Source organism: Chaetomium strumarium, assembly GCF_033439665.1.
Source record: "Chaetomium strumarium strain CBS 333.67 chromosome Unknown B0T15scaffold_7, whole genome shotgun sequence".
NCBI lineage: Eukaryota > Fungi > Ascomycota > Sordariomycetes > Sordariales > Chaetomiaceae > Chaetomium > Chaetomium strumarium.
The window spans coordinates 1189705-1205701 of NW_026944435.1; the positions used below are offsets into that span (position 1 = coordinate 1189705).

The following is a 15997-nucleotide window of genomic DNA, read 5'->3' on the forward strand; positions in this document are numbered from 1 at the left end:
TAGGTACTGTAGTTCTTTGAGAAGCGACAATTGTTCAGACCAGCCAAAGAAGGGAGAAAGTTGGAAGTAAGGCCCTGGGTTGTGCCTGGTAACTCGAGCGTTCCGTAGTGATGGTTTCCGAAGCCTTTCAGGCGAGGTTACTGATTATTCACTTGTCTGCCTGGTAGGTGGTTGAACCAGAATCGCTCTCTTTCCAACCGACATGCCACGTGTTGTGCTTGAAAGGATTCACGCTCATACGCCCGGACTCCAATTGCGTTCGTGATGAACTTCATTCCCTGTTCATTCCATCTCAAAAGACTCAAGGCAGGTATGCGTTCTTCATCACCGCGATCTCTTATCAGTAAGCCCCACGCTATTTCCTATCAAGGCAAGTACTGTACATGTACATACCGAGCCGGTGGCAGGCTGGCAGCCCACCGATCAGATCTGACGGCAACACTCAGTAAACCGGTCGACTGATGGGTCGAACTCGCCCATCAGAGTTCCATTAGCGTTACCCAAATAGATGTGTCGTAGAATGCTTATACCGGGCCTGTTTCAGTTGTTGTAGAGCGCCTTATTGAGTTTACATTATGTGCAGTAGCAGGCAGAGTTGACGAGGTAGCAGTCACATGACCGAGAGACGATTGTCATTTCCATTGGCTCCGTCCAAGAGCGCCCACTCTTCCTAGGAAACGGTCAGTTGGTGATACGGACGGACGGGAGCATTTGACGGGTTTGACCTCGCTCTGCTCTGCACTCCACGCCGTTGCTGCCGGGGAAATGGAGAAGATTGCCCCGAGAAGCAGGAGTGTCCTCCACAGGCGGCTGCATTCTGCTCGTGCGCAACATGGTGCTTTTGCTTTCAGGCAGCGCTTATCATTCTCTTCGTGCAGTCCCCGTCTCGCCAACAAGCAGTTGCCGAAGCCGGGGGACAGGTTCAAGCTGCCAGGGGCGTCATGTCGTACCCGCTTCGCACCTTCACCAACAGGGTACCTGCATCTAGGGTCTTTGCGAACGGCCCTGTTCAACTACCTCTTGGCCAGGGCCACGGGTGGTCGGTTTGTCTTGCGCATCGAAGACACAGACCAGGTGAGACCAAGACATGTAGAGCTCTAAGCCCCGTCCATTGCTCATCCAGCAGTAGACTCGCCGCGTAGCAGATGCGGAAGAGAAGCTGTATCAGGACCTGAGATGGGTCGGACTGTCATGGGATGAAGGTGAGTCCCGAGTCGACGGACTCCGACTCGACACAATGCTCACAACTCTGGCAAGGCCCTGATCGCGAGGGGCCATATGGTCCTTATAGACAAGTAAGCACTGTCTTAGCCCGAAGACGGCCATGAGCCTCGCGAGCTGACCGATACCAGTCGGAAAGGCTGCCTCTGTACAAAGAGCACGCCGATGAGCTCCTTCGCGAAGGTAAGGCGTATAGGTGCTTCTGCTCGCCCGAGGAGCTGGAGCAGCACAAAAGGACGGCCCACGAGTCCGGGCAACCGACCCTTTATCCGGGCACATGCCGGAATCTCTCGCTTGATGAGTCGGATGAGCGTGCCCATAACGGAGAGCCGTTCGCCATCCGGTTCAAGAGCTCCGAGGCACCGCCATTGGTCAAGGACATCGTCTACAGGCGCTTCCAAAACAAATACCCCGAGGACGACTACGTTATCATAAAGCGTGACGGTTTCCCGACGTATCACTTTGCCAATGTCGTTGACGACCGTCATATGAAGATCACCCACGTCGTCCGGGGAGCTGTGAGTCGAAGAAGATGTCTTACTCTACGTAACCCCAGCTGACTCCATGCCCCGTCTTGTTCAGGAATGGCTCATTTCGACTCCGAAACACGTCGACCTGTACAACGCGTTCGGATGGGAGCCGCCTCAGTTCGCCCACCTCGGCCTGCTTGTGGACGAGAAACGGCAGAAGCTGAGCAAACGGGACAACTCGGCCAACATCGCCTGGTACCGAGAGCAGCTCTTTCTCCCCTCCGCCCTCCTAAACTTCACCGTCTTGCTGGGCTCCCGTGGCAAAGGGGGAAGCGATATCATGACCCTGCAGGACATGGTCGACAACGTGAGTCGTACATTCCCGTTTCTGCCGAGCTCCTGTTCCTTTTTTCAGCACCTAAACCGCTTCTCCTAGTTCTCGCTCAAATTCAGCAAGGGCGACATCGTAGTACCCACGTCGAAGATACCCTTCCTGCAAGGCAAGCATGTCGAGCGCCTCGTACGAGAAGGCGAAGACCAGACCTCTGCCGGGCCTCTCATCAAAGCCTGTATCGTCGACCCCATCAAAGCCCAGATCGATGCCGTCGAGAAGGCCAAGGATGAGGGCCTCACGATGGCCCCCGGCGGCATCGAAACGGCATACATCGGCAGACAGCTTCCCACCATCCACCTCCTAGAGGAGCGTTTCCACAAGGACCTGGTAGACACGCTGGGCTTCTTGGCGCCCGGGCCCGAAACCCCGAAAGAACGCATCGAACGCAGCGTGTCCAAGCTAAGGTACTTTTTCTGGGAGATTCCGGAACGCGTGCTCGAGATCATCCTCCGAGAAAAGGGCCCCGTCGAGCCCGTCATCCCGCGCAACGAGCCCGGCAAGGTGGGCGAAGCGTTAGCGTGCATGACGGAGAAGATCCGCGCCGTGGACGAGAGCGACTGGAACCGCGATGTTCTGGGCAAGCTCCTGTCGGAGATGACCCAGGGGGACAAGAAGGAGTGGGAACGACGGTTCGGCCGCGCGGACGAAGCACTTGATGTGCGATCGCTCGTGTACAAGACCATCCGGTGGGCGCTGCAGGGCATGCAGAAGGGCCCGCCCATCCCGCCCATCATGGAGATACTGGGCAGGGAGGAGACGCTCAGGAGACTCGAGGCTGCGAAGCTTGTTGCCGAGGGATTGGCTGCGCAGGTGGATGGGACAGCCGCTACGCAAAGCGCTGCCTCCGTCGGCGGCCTAGAGAGTGGTCAGATCTAGGAGCAAAAGCAGCCCTTAAGCCGTGGTTCCCTCTCTGGGAGTGTGTAAAACAGTGTAAAACAAGGAGTTCTGTTAGACTAGACGCATGTACAATGCATGTACAATACCAACGCCAAGGAAGCATTCCGTGTCTCCCAGAGCGCCGCCTTGTGCCCCATCTAATTAGGTATTCCACGATTCATCAGTTCGTATCCGTATGACTTTTCTTTTCTTTTTTTTTCTCCCGGGCCTCAAACTCAAACCCCTTACCCCTCTCGTTCCCGTTAGGAACTAACACTACTGAATATCTGCGCCTTCACCTCCGCCGCCATCAGCCCAGCCCTCTCCTTAGCCGCAATCTGCCCAACATCCTGCACAAGCTTCTCGATGACCTGATCACCCGCTGCTGCCTTCAGACTACCAACACCACCACCAGCTGCACCTCCTCCTCCCCTCCCACCACCACCACCACCACCACCATCCCCATGGACCCTCAACCCACTACTACTACTACTACCACCATGACCGCCGTGACCACCACCACCAGTAACACCATCCATCAAAGCCGCCACGGCAGCCGCCGAAGACGCGGCTTTCCCGCCGGACCGCGACACGCCCGCGGCGGCGTCCAGCACGCGCTGGGCGACGTCGCACATGCGGCTGCTGGCATAGTCGCGGTTGCTCAGCAGCGGGTTCTGGGCTAGCGTCTGCACCCAGTACTTGTTCCACAGCAGCTCGAGCAGCTTGCCGTCGAGTGAGCTGCGGTAGTGCTCGACCTCGAGCGCGTAGTACTTGCTCGCGTGGGCGCCAAAGTCTTCCACCTTGGCCAGGGGCACGCTCTGGCTTTGGCTTCCGCCTCCGCCTCCGCCGTGCGTAGTATTTGTAGTAGTAGTGGTGGAAGAAGAAGCAGGGGGTTGGTAATCGTCCGGGTACGTGCGGAAGGCGCCGATCTCGACCTTGTTGGCAGAGACCGTGCGGTCCGGGTCGATGACGACGGCGACCATAGGCCCCTGTTTCTGCTGCAGCTTCTGGGTCTCGACGTCGATGCCCGAGAGCCAGCAGCCGTAGCCCGGGTGCGAGTGATACCAGCCGACGACGTTCTCCTGACGGGACTCGGCGCGGCAGCTTTCGAGGTACTGGATCAGGTACTCGTCGGCCTCGGCCTGCGCGTTGACGCGGGTCTCGGTGCCCTCGACGGGTAGGCGGAAGGCGTCGGTGACGACCAGGGCCGTGCCGTCCAGGTAGCCCTGCATGATGCCCATCACCTCGAGCGACCCGCCGGAGCGGGCGTGCATGACCATCTTGATGAGCGCGACCGGGGAGATGCGGACAGTTTTGAAGTAGTGGGGGTCGGTCATCCACGGCCGGGCCCTGTTGATCTCGACTTGGCTATCCGCTGTGTAGTTGAAGAGCGCATCGCGCTGGCGGTCGACCAGCTTGTCGGTTAGAGGGAGCTCTAAAGAGAACGCATTGCGTGTTAGCTGTGGTGTCCTTTGTATTGCCCGCTGTACCCTTAGAATGGAGAAAAATAGAACTGTTTACCCATTGTTCCCGTGCAGTTCCACAACTGTTGCTGAGACCTGCTTGAAAATGAACTGACCGACGTTGGGAGCTTTGGTGTAGAATGAAAGGGCATTGGATTGTCGAGAAGTCGATGGAGGGGCTGCCGCCTGGCGCCTGGTGAGCTCCGATAAGATAACAACCCTGCCGTCAAGGTGCCAGGATTGCCACTGGCAGGGTTACCAAGCAGCAGCAGTTCAAGTTACATCCTTAGATCAATCAGTGCCCCAAAGTCTGGTTCACATGGAATAGAGCAAAATGAACCGCAATGACGGCCGAGAACTAGATATTCTAGGTGAATGTGCATGAATATGTGCGAATATGTTTATATCAAGACCTACAGGTATGCAGTCAGCTACACCTTTTGTGTATTCGCTAGTCAGCTACAGCAAGCAGCCTGAGCCAAAAATCGAAACTCCCCCGATGTACTCCAGAAAATGCGATGACAAGGGATAACTGTTGCCTCCCCCCATCTCTAGGATATCGCCCCTCCTTTCTATCCGTAAGTGCTGTGCCGAAACATATATGATTCAGAGGGGGAAAAATGGAGAAAAAAAGAAAAAGTATATACCATCACCACCAATCCAGGTGCGTGCGTGGCATCTCTCACCTCGCCGACCGATTACTAGTTATCCTCCTCAGCGTGCCATAGCCCTCCTCTTCGTCGTCGTCCTCCTCCTCGTTCTCACCAATATTACCACCACCACCACCACCAGCAGCACCAGCCCGCTGCACAGCGGTATTCTCCCTCGCGCCCAACCGACTCGCCAGCGCATTGATCTTCTCTCTGAACCCGGCCCTGCCTATCCCCACAATCCGCTTCCGCTCCGGACTACTACTACTAGTAGTACTGCTGATAGTCGTAGTGACACCCACCTCCACATCCTGATGATGAGGATGAGGATGAGGATGAGGATGATGATGATTATGATTATTGTTACCGGTATAAATACTCGTATTCGACCGCCGCGGCGACGACGTGCTCAGGCCGCCGCCGCTGCTACCCGGCCTGCTCGTCTCGCCGCCGCTGCTCCATGGCCGAGACCAGCCGCCACTCGAGGTCGGCCTGAGCAGATTGCCAAACCCACCACCGCCACCACCGCCGCTAGTCTTGTTCTCAGACGACGACGACGACGAGGTAGCCGTAGAAGGCGGCATCAGGAAACTGGGCACCGCACCCGAAGCCTGTGTCTGGACCGTGACGTGGCTGGCGCCGGAGCGTTGGGAGCGCATGGACGACGCGACGCTGGAGGCCCTGCTGCTGGGGCGGTGCGGCGGGAGGGGGATGGAGGACGTGTTGGAGCGGCGGATGGACTGGGGCGGAGAGCGGGAGAAGTCGACGGGCGAGTTGCCGTAGAGCGAAGACGAGTCGTCGCCGCTGGTGCTGTAGTTGTTGTAGTTGCTGCTGTTGTTGTCGCGCGGCGAATCCGCGCCGGCTGTCGTACTAGCGAGGAGGACGGAGCTGGTGGCGAGCTCGCGCAGCTTGGACTGCTGGGCGGTGTTGGGGCGGTGCTTGGAGAACTTGTTGCCGATGATGGCGCCCGTGTGGCTGATCAGGGCCTTGATGACGCGGCTCTTGAGCGCCAGGGCGAGGTCCAGGTTGGACCACGTCTTGTTGCGGTACTCGATGGTCGGCAGGCGGAAGACGAAGTCGTGCACGTCCTCGAAGTTGCGGTCGCCTTTGCCCTTGTAGCTCAGGCAGAGCACGACCGAGGGCATCTTGATGTAGGCGAAAGTCATGTAGTTGGACGCGCGGTCCATCATCTTGGAGAGGTCGTCGGAATGCTTGGCCTTCTCGCCCTCGCCGTGCCCGCGCCGCAGTCTGAAACGCGATCCTTGTTTGGCCTCGCTGTTCACGGAGGCGGTGTCCTTGGACGACAACCCGGTCGACGTCCTGCCGATACCAGGCCGCGGCGTGTTCACGCGCAGCGAGTCATAGGACCGCTTCTTGGCCATGGACTTGAATCCCGTGCCCGATCGGAAGAGCCGGAAGGACGTGCCTTCGCCCGAGTGAACGCTCAGCGCCTTGTGCTGGATAGACGCTGCTGCGTCCGGGTCGGAGGTCAGGGTTGGCCGCAGACGGAGCTCGAGAGACCCGGCTCGCGTGGCGAATGGCACCCCGAGATGCTCTGGGTCCTGGTCGGCCGTTCCGAGACGGATCGATTCCTCCAAGGACTCGCTGTCGTCCTCGTCGTCCTCCTCCCCTGGCGGGGATTGCTTGATCATGAACGGCGAGTCGTTCTTGCCGTCGGCCACTTTGCCCCCGTCGGTGCCCGGGAAGATGTACTCGAAGAGCTTCTTTCCGATCTCGCGCTCGAGCTGGATCTTGAGCGGGAAGAGCGTCACCTCGACGTGGTCCATGACGGGAATGCCGGCAATGGCCTCGAGCATGTTCCAGTACACCCGGATCATCGGCTGCGAGGCCGGGTCAAACCCGCCGCGGTCGCCCTCGACGTAGGGCGCCACCATCACCGGGTAGATGGCGTCCGGAAGCAGGTTGAGACCGAGGATCTTGCCGACCTGGACGAGGTTGATGTGCGATCCGTCCGAATTGTCGATCCGGTCGTACTCGACGTCCTTGAGCTGCAGCTCGACGAGGGGCTCATTGTTGTCCCGGATCAGCTGCCACACAATGTCCTTGGCCATGAGGCTCCACTTGAGGAGGGCACTGCTCGTGGTGTTGTCGAACTTCCGCTGCGACGAGGTGATGGCCTTCATCATGAAGAACAGCTCGTCCTCGCACGCCGCCAGATCACGCTCCAGCACCAGCCGGTCTTTCCAGCCCTTCTTGTCCAGCTGCCGGGAGTGGATCTGGAAGTGCAACTTGATCTCCTCGAGCTGCCGGACGCGCTCCTGGAGCCTGATGACCATCTCGGGGACGCCCCTCAGGTCGCTGAAGTCAGAGGCGAGCATGATCTTCTCGAGCCTCTCGTTCCGCGTCTTCTCCAGCGGCTCGCTGTACATCAGGAGGTCGAGGACGATGACGTAGATGGCGTAGTACTGCGACGAATTGCACAGGGCGTGGGCCTGTGGGAACTCGACCCAGATGTTGTCCGTCCGGCTCTCAGTGGTGTTGGTGTCCTGCACGGCGGCCCCCGCGGCCTCGCTAGTGTTGACGTCGTCGTTGTACTTGAGACGCAGCGTGTTGAACTTGTCGTAGCGGAGCAGGGCTGACGTCTTCTGCACGACGCGCTTGAAGCCGAAGGGGTCGGAGTTGAAGTCGAACATGACCTCCATCGGAACCCAGGGCGGCCACGACGAGCCCGACGGGGTGCCGTACCGGTTGCCGGAATACATGGACACCAGCTGCGTCGAGAACCACTTCTGGTGCGTGACGAAGAACTGCGTGCTGTCCATGTTGACGAGGAAGCGCCGCTGGACAAGGCCGCTGACGTTATCCGACATCCGGCTCTTGTCGAGAACCTGGACGACCTTGAGCTCCATGCCCTTGGACGTCATGAGGACCACGTGCTTCTTGTTCTTGTCGCTCTGCAGCTGGATCTGCGGCGCGATCAGGCGGACGTGGTAGCTGTCCTGCGTCGTGAACTCATCGGCAATCCCGCTCGACAGGTCGGCCATGCACGGATGCGCGCCGTCCGGGTCGTCGGAGCTTGCGAACTTCTTGCTGTCCTGCAGGATCCTGCGGATCCGATCCTCAATGTCCTTGCCGCTGGTGTGGTCCGACCCGTTCGCGTCGGCGGTGGTGCTGCTGCTGCTGCTGGCGCCGGGGGTTGTGGCATTCAAGCTGCCGCCTTTCCCTGCTTTGGACTTGGTCTGCTCGTCCACCAGATCCATGATGAACTTGACTGCCGGCCGCGACAGGTAGTACATAAAACCCCGGCGCTGGCCGACCTGGTGGATGTAGCGCAGGATGATGTTCCTGAGCGTGTTGTTCCATTTCAGCTGCAGATTGTGGACCACAAACCGGTTTTTGAAGTCGCTCGCGAACTCGGCAGCGGCAGGCGTAGTCATGCATCCCTGGATGCTCTGAGCGGACCGTGACGCGCGAGATGCTTCATCATAGCCTGTAGGCTCTCGGCCGTCGTGGCTATCCGAGGGAGAGCGCGGCGTCATCTCGTCCAGCATGCCCTGCAGGAATCCCTTCTTCCCGTTGAGGACCCCGGTGTGGCGGGTTAGGAGCTCGAACTCGGTTCTGAGGTCCGAGTCTTCGCCGGCGAGGTCTTCGCGGATGAGCTGCAGTTCAATCTGGCCTAGGTTCCGCTTGTGCGTCTCCATCTGCTCGTCTAGCTGTTCCAGCCGCCGACGGATGAGCTGGGCCTGCACCCTCCTGGGGTCGTCGTCCTGGCTCATGACGCAGAAGTGGGTTGGCTCGTTGCCGAAGGGGCTGGTCCGGTCTGGATCGCCGTCGATCACGCCGTTGATGTCCGTCTGGCGGAAATACGTGATGCGCGGGGCGAAGGCCAGCGGCAGGATCTTCGTGTCCGGGTTCGGCTCGGTCGGCAGGATCCAATCCAGCTCCACGAAGTCGTCCATGTCGATCCACGTCAGATCGTTGTCGGGTATCGTGAAGCGAGACAGGTCCGTGCCGTCCCCTTCCTGGTCCGTGATGAAGGTTGAGAGGGACTGTCTCAGCATGGCATCTGCTGTTGTGGCTGCTCGGATGCTGGCTGAGACAGCGCGGATGTCTGCGGACACGAGATCGAGCTGCCCGGCGTGGATCTTCATGCCGCTCGTCCTGGTCTGCGTCTTGCGGCCACGGTCTCGGGTGTTGAACTCTTCGCGCCGCTGGTGCAGGTCGAGGATGAAGCTGTCAAGCCGGACCTTGATACCCGTCGCCGAAACAGCATTCTCGGAGTAGTCCTCGGCATCTTTGTGCTTGTATATGTGGCTGAGGAACAAAGGCGCGAGCATGAGGTTGTATTTGATGGTAGCGAGATGCCGCCCGAACTTCTTGCTGTTCTTCTCCCGGCCCGGCCAGAGAGACCCTTGCCGGATCGGGAGAGAGAGCGGCCCGGAGAAGAGAGACCACCAGGCGTAGAAGTGGGTGAAGAAGCGGGGAGTGAGGTGGACGGTGTTGTAGCTGCGCGACGGCTCGGTGATGGACCCCGACCACTCCCGGTCAACCGGGGCCCGGACGGCGACTGACAGATGGATGTGCTGGCTGCGGAACCCGCGGAAGGCGTCATACGGAATGCTGCCCTGCGGTTGAGCATGAGCATGAGCCGGAGACTTGAGCACGACCTCGTAGTGCGGCTTGAACTCGAAGCTCCTATTGCCGTGCTCAAGCGCCCGCTCAAAGACGAGGCCGGCCAGCCACTGCACTTTGCCCGAGAGTTTCACGACCACCTTTTTGAAGGAGGCGCGGGACGGCTGTAGGCTGGAGTCGCTCGTGATGCTCTCGTCCTCGCCATGTTGACGGCGTGCCTCGTGGACCTGATGGCTGTAATCCGGGACCGCCAGGACGTACTCGCCGCTGTCAATAATCATGAAGCGCTTGGGGTCGTCCACCGTGTTAATGCTCCACCTCACGTCGTTCCGGAAGCACATGAGGAACCCTGCACCGTTGCCCGTGATCTGGTACGGGTCTCTGCTGCCCTTCAATGCCAAGTGGACATCGCCGTCGCCCCGCCAAGCCACTCTGATGCGGGAGTGGAAGTTGAGCCGGATCTTGTCCCAGAAGCCGACCCTCTCGGAAGGATCAAGCTGCGGCTTCGTCATGGACTCGATGGCCATCATCATGTCTTGGATCGCGGGCTGGTACGACGGGCCCCATGTGATCCGCGTCGGGTTGGCCGTGTGGATGTCGATGCTCATGTCCGAGAAGGTCTTGACCGGCCCGATCGTCCTGCGCACATCGACCGCAAAGCTCCCCTCGTTGGACGCAATCGGATCTGGGTTGCGTGGCGGCACGATCGGGACCCTGATCTTGCGGGTAGATTCTTGGCCGCGGTATTCCTCCGCGATAACAAAGTCCGTTGTCATAGCAAGGGCCGGAAGCCGAACGGACTGGTCAGACTTCGTCGCCGGGACATGCAAGAACGGCAACGGGTAATCCCTGAGGGTGATTCTCGCTTCTCCCAGGTTCACTTGGAGGCTCATAGGGACGAGAAGCGCGTACTTCATGTCCCTCGGCATGCCCTTTCCGACCTTGTGCAGGAAGTTTGGAAGCTCCTTCATCGGAAAGGATGGTTTGTCGACGACGATATGTAGGTCGTTGATGAGCGCTGCCATGAGCGCGGGCCGCTGTGGAACCTCTAGGATCTTCTCGTTGTCGTCCAAGTCCTCGGGGATTTCGTCGGCACCCCAGAAATGCGAGCGGATGTCTTTGGTTGCATTCCTGGACATGTCATACTGCTGATCGATGCGTTGCTTCCAGCTCCGAGCATTGTGCACGTTCAGCTTGTGCCTTGCCTCGGCGATGGAGACGCGAGCGCTTCCGCTGATTGCTTGCGCACCGGCCTCCGGATCGTACCTCGGTGCCCGGCCGCGCTTGTGTCCCACACTGGCGGACCGCCGTTGGCGATCGGCGCTGCGGCTTCTGGCATGGGACGCACCGGGACTGGGAGGCCCGCCTTGCGGCGCCGCCGACCGAGCGCGCATCTTCTTAGCTAGCCCTTTCCTCGCTTCTTCTTCGTGGATCTTCTTGACCTTGACACGGAAAGCCTCCTCACGCGCCTGGCGCTGCATCATCTCGACCAGGCCGGCGCGGTAGATGACCCCCAGCTTCCATTCGAACGCGCCGTCTTCCAGCTCGAACAGGAAACTCTTAGTGCGGAAGGAGACTTTTGGCACGTTCTTGGGACCTTCCGGTCCTTTATCGAGAATATACTCGTTTGTGCCGGTCTTGAACCGGTGGTGGAGCTGTTGGACAGACTTGAGCGTGGTGACAAAGTTATCCGTAATCTTGTAGATCACCATCTCGTGAGGCACGGCCAACCGGATGCTCTCCGAGACGACATCAAACATGCGGTCCTCGCGCAGACCCCCGCCGGTGAGCTTGTGCCGTGACTCGCGGTAGTCCACTCGGAGGTTCTTGACGCTGACGATCCGAGCCCAGACCCTGCGCATTCTGGGAGCTTCGGCATACAGACGGGTCAGTTTCGCCTGCAGGAACGGGGCCGACCATCGATGGCGCCCGGCCTCCATGTTGTAGATGTGGAGCATCACGGGCGGTTCCGAAGGCAAGTCGGCCTTGACCTGGATGAGCGTGGCCCGGACGTCGACAGCGACCAGCTCGGGCGTGGGCCACCAGGAGTCGACGTCGTTCAAGGAAATATCGGGAACCACGCCGGCCGGAGGCGGCGATAGGTGACCGACTACCCGTCTCTGCGGCGACATGGGCGGAGTCATTGGTGGCTCCGGTGGCTCCGGCCGCTCCCTGCTGGTCCTCATGAAAGCCTTTCGCAGACTCGATACGGCCACGCCCACGGCATAGTGGCGGTACAGGGAGTACTGGACAAGAAGAGTCCTGATGTGCGAGTAGATGTGAAACACCGGGCCCTGGTGGTCGCTCAGCGTGGACAACGCAACTTCAAACTTGGGCACGTTTATGAAGGGCTCGAATTCCCACTTCTCTGCCGACTCGACCATGAAGACCTCGAAGCCGCGGGCGTGCAGGGATATGCGGCGACCGTCGCCCTCGTGGTGGTATTTCTTCCTGGGGGACGCTGGAATAGCCTTCAGAATCTCGCTTTCGGGAGACATCATGCCACGACTGCTAGCTCTCCGTCGAGAGGGCCGTCGCTGCAGCCCTTCCAGTCGCTGGGCACGGTACTCCGCTGACCATGATTCCAGCTGGATGGCAACACCTTTCGAGTCCTCCGAGATATCCTTGTCCACGCCCGCAACCTCGATGCTGCAGTCTGAACACTGCAGTTGGAAATGAAGGAGCCAAGCGGGCAACGCGCGCAGGAAGTTGGAATGTTTGGGCGTTCTGGAGACGGCGCGTTTGTCTGGCTCGACATTGAGCCGCAGCTGGCGTACGATCTGGCGCAGGCCGTCACGGATCTCCTCCCGAACCATCCTCAGCGTGAAGGTTTCCAGATTGCCAGTGGCAACGACGTGGACGTCTGGCGACGCGTTGAGCTGCACTTTCAGATCGAAATTCTCCGTCTCGAGGAGGTCGAATCGGCTCCCCGCGGAGGTTTGGTAGTACAGATTGTGCGTTTGGACTCTCATGGTCGCAGCCAGTGAATAATGCAGTGCCTCAACCGTTGAATGGAAGGACTCCATGTCCAAGGACACAGCGGATATGGAGGAGATAATAAGGTCAAACTCGTCGGGATCTGCCGACGACTGAACAGGCGGAAGCGCAATCCTTAAGACCGGCTCATGCATGGAGAATTTGATGTTCGCTTTGGGGAGGAGTCGCGAGATGAGCATGTGGCGCTGTTGTTGCGGGCGCGCCTTTGCCGGTTTGGGATTCCGTTGCAGCATCGCCAGAAGGAGAGGGAGATGCCGCGGGTCAAGGTCGACCGACGGAGATGTCACGACAGAGTTGGCAAAGAGGATGTTCGCATTCCGCTGCTCAGCCGTGCCCTCATCCGTCAGCTCTACCGTCTTCGACGGAAGTGTGGTCTTGGCAGTCGTGGTCGCCATGGGGATGTACATGATGCGCTCGGGTCTGCCGTGTCCATCATCGAGGCCGATCGAAATGGACAGTGCGGCAACCAATGCCTCGTGGGCGATATCCTTGGAGGGGAAGTACATCCTATGCGCAGCCGACTTCGGATCTAGTCGGTGGAGATCAATGCCTACTTCTTTCATGGAAGCAGTGAGAAGCATCGGGGAACCCGCGGGCCTGACGCGGTCGATCTTCTTGGTGAGCCCAACGTAGCTGACGGCAAACTGGACTTCTTTGATGCCTTTGAGAACCGAGCTGACAAGCTCCTTCGAATCGGACACTGTCTGCATCAACTCGCGGTTGGTGCTGCCCGGAACGTCAAGCTCCTGGAACACACGGTCAACAACGTCATCGACGGGCTCAGGCTGGGCATAGCCTTGCCCGATCTGGGATCTGATCTTTTTGTATTGGTCGAGGCTATGGCGCACATCGTCGTAGGGGATATGGAGGCGGCCGAGCTTGAGGGCGATGGCCGTGTCGCGAAGGCCATCAAGCGCTTCGTACAGGTACCCGTGGATGTTCAAGGTAGCGCTATCCAGGACCTCTAGGGCCTCCCCGCCTTCCGTACTGAATAGCACACTGCGGAGCGTCATGATCCATTCGGCTTGCTCGTTGTGCCGTCCCTTCTCCGCCTTTCCCTGCAGGAAGAAACGAGCGCGATCCACCATCTTGCGCCGTGTGTCCACCGCAACAGTCAAGCTGCCCATCTGCATGTTGCCCACTCCCGCGATGCTCACAGTTGAGTTGGTAGCCACCACGTCCACCATCCGGAGCCAGTCGACGCTCCGGTGAAGGCGCTTGATGCGCTCCTTCAGCCTCGTCAACCGTTTCCATGTCTTGCTCCGCTCATCCGGGTCGATCTCGCGGCGGACAGGCCTCGGCGTCTGTGGCGTTCTGGGGGTCGTCGGTTTGGGATCTAGCTCGGCAACGTCGGAGTCGGAGTCCCCGTCCGCGGATGCGAGCCCCTCAGCCTTAGACTTCTCCAGCTCTCCAATATCTATCGTGACGGCAAACTCGTCCACCACAATACTCAACCACGTCGGCTGGGCGAAGGTGGGCCGGTGGACGTTGAGGCCCAGGCCCCTGATCTCGATGCGTATGCCATCGCGCGGCGTGTAGGCGAGCCGCCGGAGCGAGAAGTAGCCAATGCGCTGAATGGATATCCCCGTAAGTATGCGGAGGACAGCGAACAGAACGAACGACGACAGGTAAAGGAGGACTAGAATGCCGAAGATGAAGGTCGGGTTAAGGAGGGCCATTTCGACCGCGCATGGGGCGACAGGTACCGGCGGAGCGCTCGTTCGTCGCGTAGCGAACCCGCCCTCCAATCCTCGACTAGACCGGGCTACGGGGGTAGAGCCAGATGTACGGCCCGGCCTTTCGTGTTTACTCGCGTGACATGCTGAGCAAAACCATCCTCAGATCCGTTCGTTCAGGTCAGGTTCCGTTGCTGCAACGCTGCGCCGTAGTCCCTAGTGTGTTCGTTCCGAGTCCTCCAACACTGCGGCGCAAAAATGGGCCGCTGCAAACGGTCTCGGAAACGGGGCACTAAACGCAAGTGCGACCGGTTGTCGAAGGGTTTGGCGTTGTCGAGGTATGGACGAGAAAGGGAGGGAGTGAAGTGCAAGCATCCATGCCAAGGAAATTGATGAACAGCTGGATCCAATTCGAGATGGGATGGAGTCTCTGAGATGAACCCCCACCGAAACATGCCAATCCAACCCAGGTTATTAGCCTCTTGTGCACATCAGCGCGAAACCCCGGGCAGAGCTTCTAGACCCCACTTCCAGACGACGTCGTCCAAATTGACGGTGTTTAAGAGCAATGAAGATAAAATAGGTACGGAATGAATATATACAGAGCTTAAGGTAAGGTATCGTTGTTCATTTCCGTGGACGCTCGGGGCCGGCTAACTTGTGAAGCAAGCTACAGGTGCAGACGGACAAGTGGTGCTACCCCACTGTGGGAGGAAACCACCAAGTCGTCTTGGCATTGCATTTGACGGCACAGGTGAGAACAACAAAGGCCGGGCAGGTAGAACAATGGCCGGGCAGCCAAACCGCCCAATAGTTGATGCATCTATCGCAATGCCATTGTACATACTGTGTTCCTTAGTAAGCCGCATTTGCCAGCTACCCCTTTTCTAAGCTCCTAGGTGCCTAGGCTCCTATGACGGTATGATACATTCAATAGGGTTAAGTGTGACGAAACCTCAGGCAGTCCTTGTGACGAAACCACAGGCAGTCCTGCCTCTGAAAGGGTTCGCCGGTCGAAGGTAACTGCTGGTCGGACTGTAGGTCTCGGTGAAGCCAAAAGGTTCACAACAATGCTTGCCGCAATGTCTGCACAATAGGTATGGGCTATTGCTTGTAATTGCTCACTGGAGAACTCCCAGAGTCCTCCATAACGAATGACTATATACCTAGCCGGTCCTGTTGGCTCGCCGTCGTTCGACGGCTACCGTGGTCTACCCTCGATCGCCTTGGGTAGGCGGCTACCCAAGTCTATCATGATCGCTCTCGCTCGCCGGCGACCCTGAGCTACCCAGGTCGTCCTTATGCGGCCGCCTGCGGCTTTTACCCCTGCTGATTGGTTCTGCCTGTTTCCGTCGTGCCCCACCGGGTCTTGCTATATGGTTGGTTCGTGACAGTCCTGCCTCTGAAAGGGTTCGCCGGTCGAAGGTACTGCTGGTCGGACTGTAGGTCTCGGTGAAGCCAAAAGGTTCACAACAATGCTATTTGCAATGTCTGCACAGTAAGGTAGGGCTACTCTACTGTTTGTATTGTTCACTGGAGAACTCCCAAAGTCCTCCAGAACGAGTGACTATATACTAGCTATTTCCTGTAGACGCCCGCGCTCGCCGTCGTCCATCAGCATCCATGCGGGGCACCCTGCTGCTTTGTGCTCTCTGAT

At 58.9% G+C, this 15997-nt stretch overlaps 2 protein-coding genes across 2 annotated transcripts; one reads left to right on the plus strand and one right to left on the minus strand.

Annotated features, from left to right (window-relative positions):
- Window positions 1-648: 648 nt before the first annotated feature.
- B0T15DRAFT_542517 (glutamyl-tRNA synthetase-like protein) lies at window positions 649-3084 on the plus strand. The gene is made up of 6 exons (XM_062869927.1): window positions 649-1074; window positions 1130-1202; window positions 1258-1295; window positions 1353-1739; window positions 1804-2058; window positions 2128-3084. Exons 1-6 carry the CDS (start codon window positions 766-768, stop codon window positions 2959-2961), a joined length of 1896 nt encoding a protein of 631 aa, XP_062718060.1. The 5' UTR covers window positions 649-765; the 3' UTR covers window positions 2962-3084.
- A 140-nt stretch (window positions 3085-3224) lies between these two features.
- Window positions 3225-14343, minus strand: B0T15DRAFT_496751 (mitochondrial protein from FMP27-domain-containing protein; the record flags this gene model as incomplete). The annotated part of the gene is made up of 2 exons (XM_062867203.1): window positions 3225-4396; window positions 5127-14343. The coding sequence occupies 2 exons, from the start codon at window positions 14341-14343 to the stop codon at window positions 3225-3227; spliced, it is 10389 nt and encodes a 3462-aa protein (XP_062718061.1).
- Between the last annotated feature and the right edge of the window lie 1654 nt (window positions 14344-15997).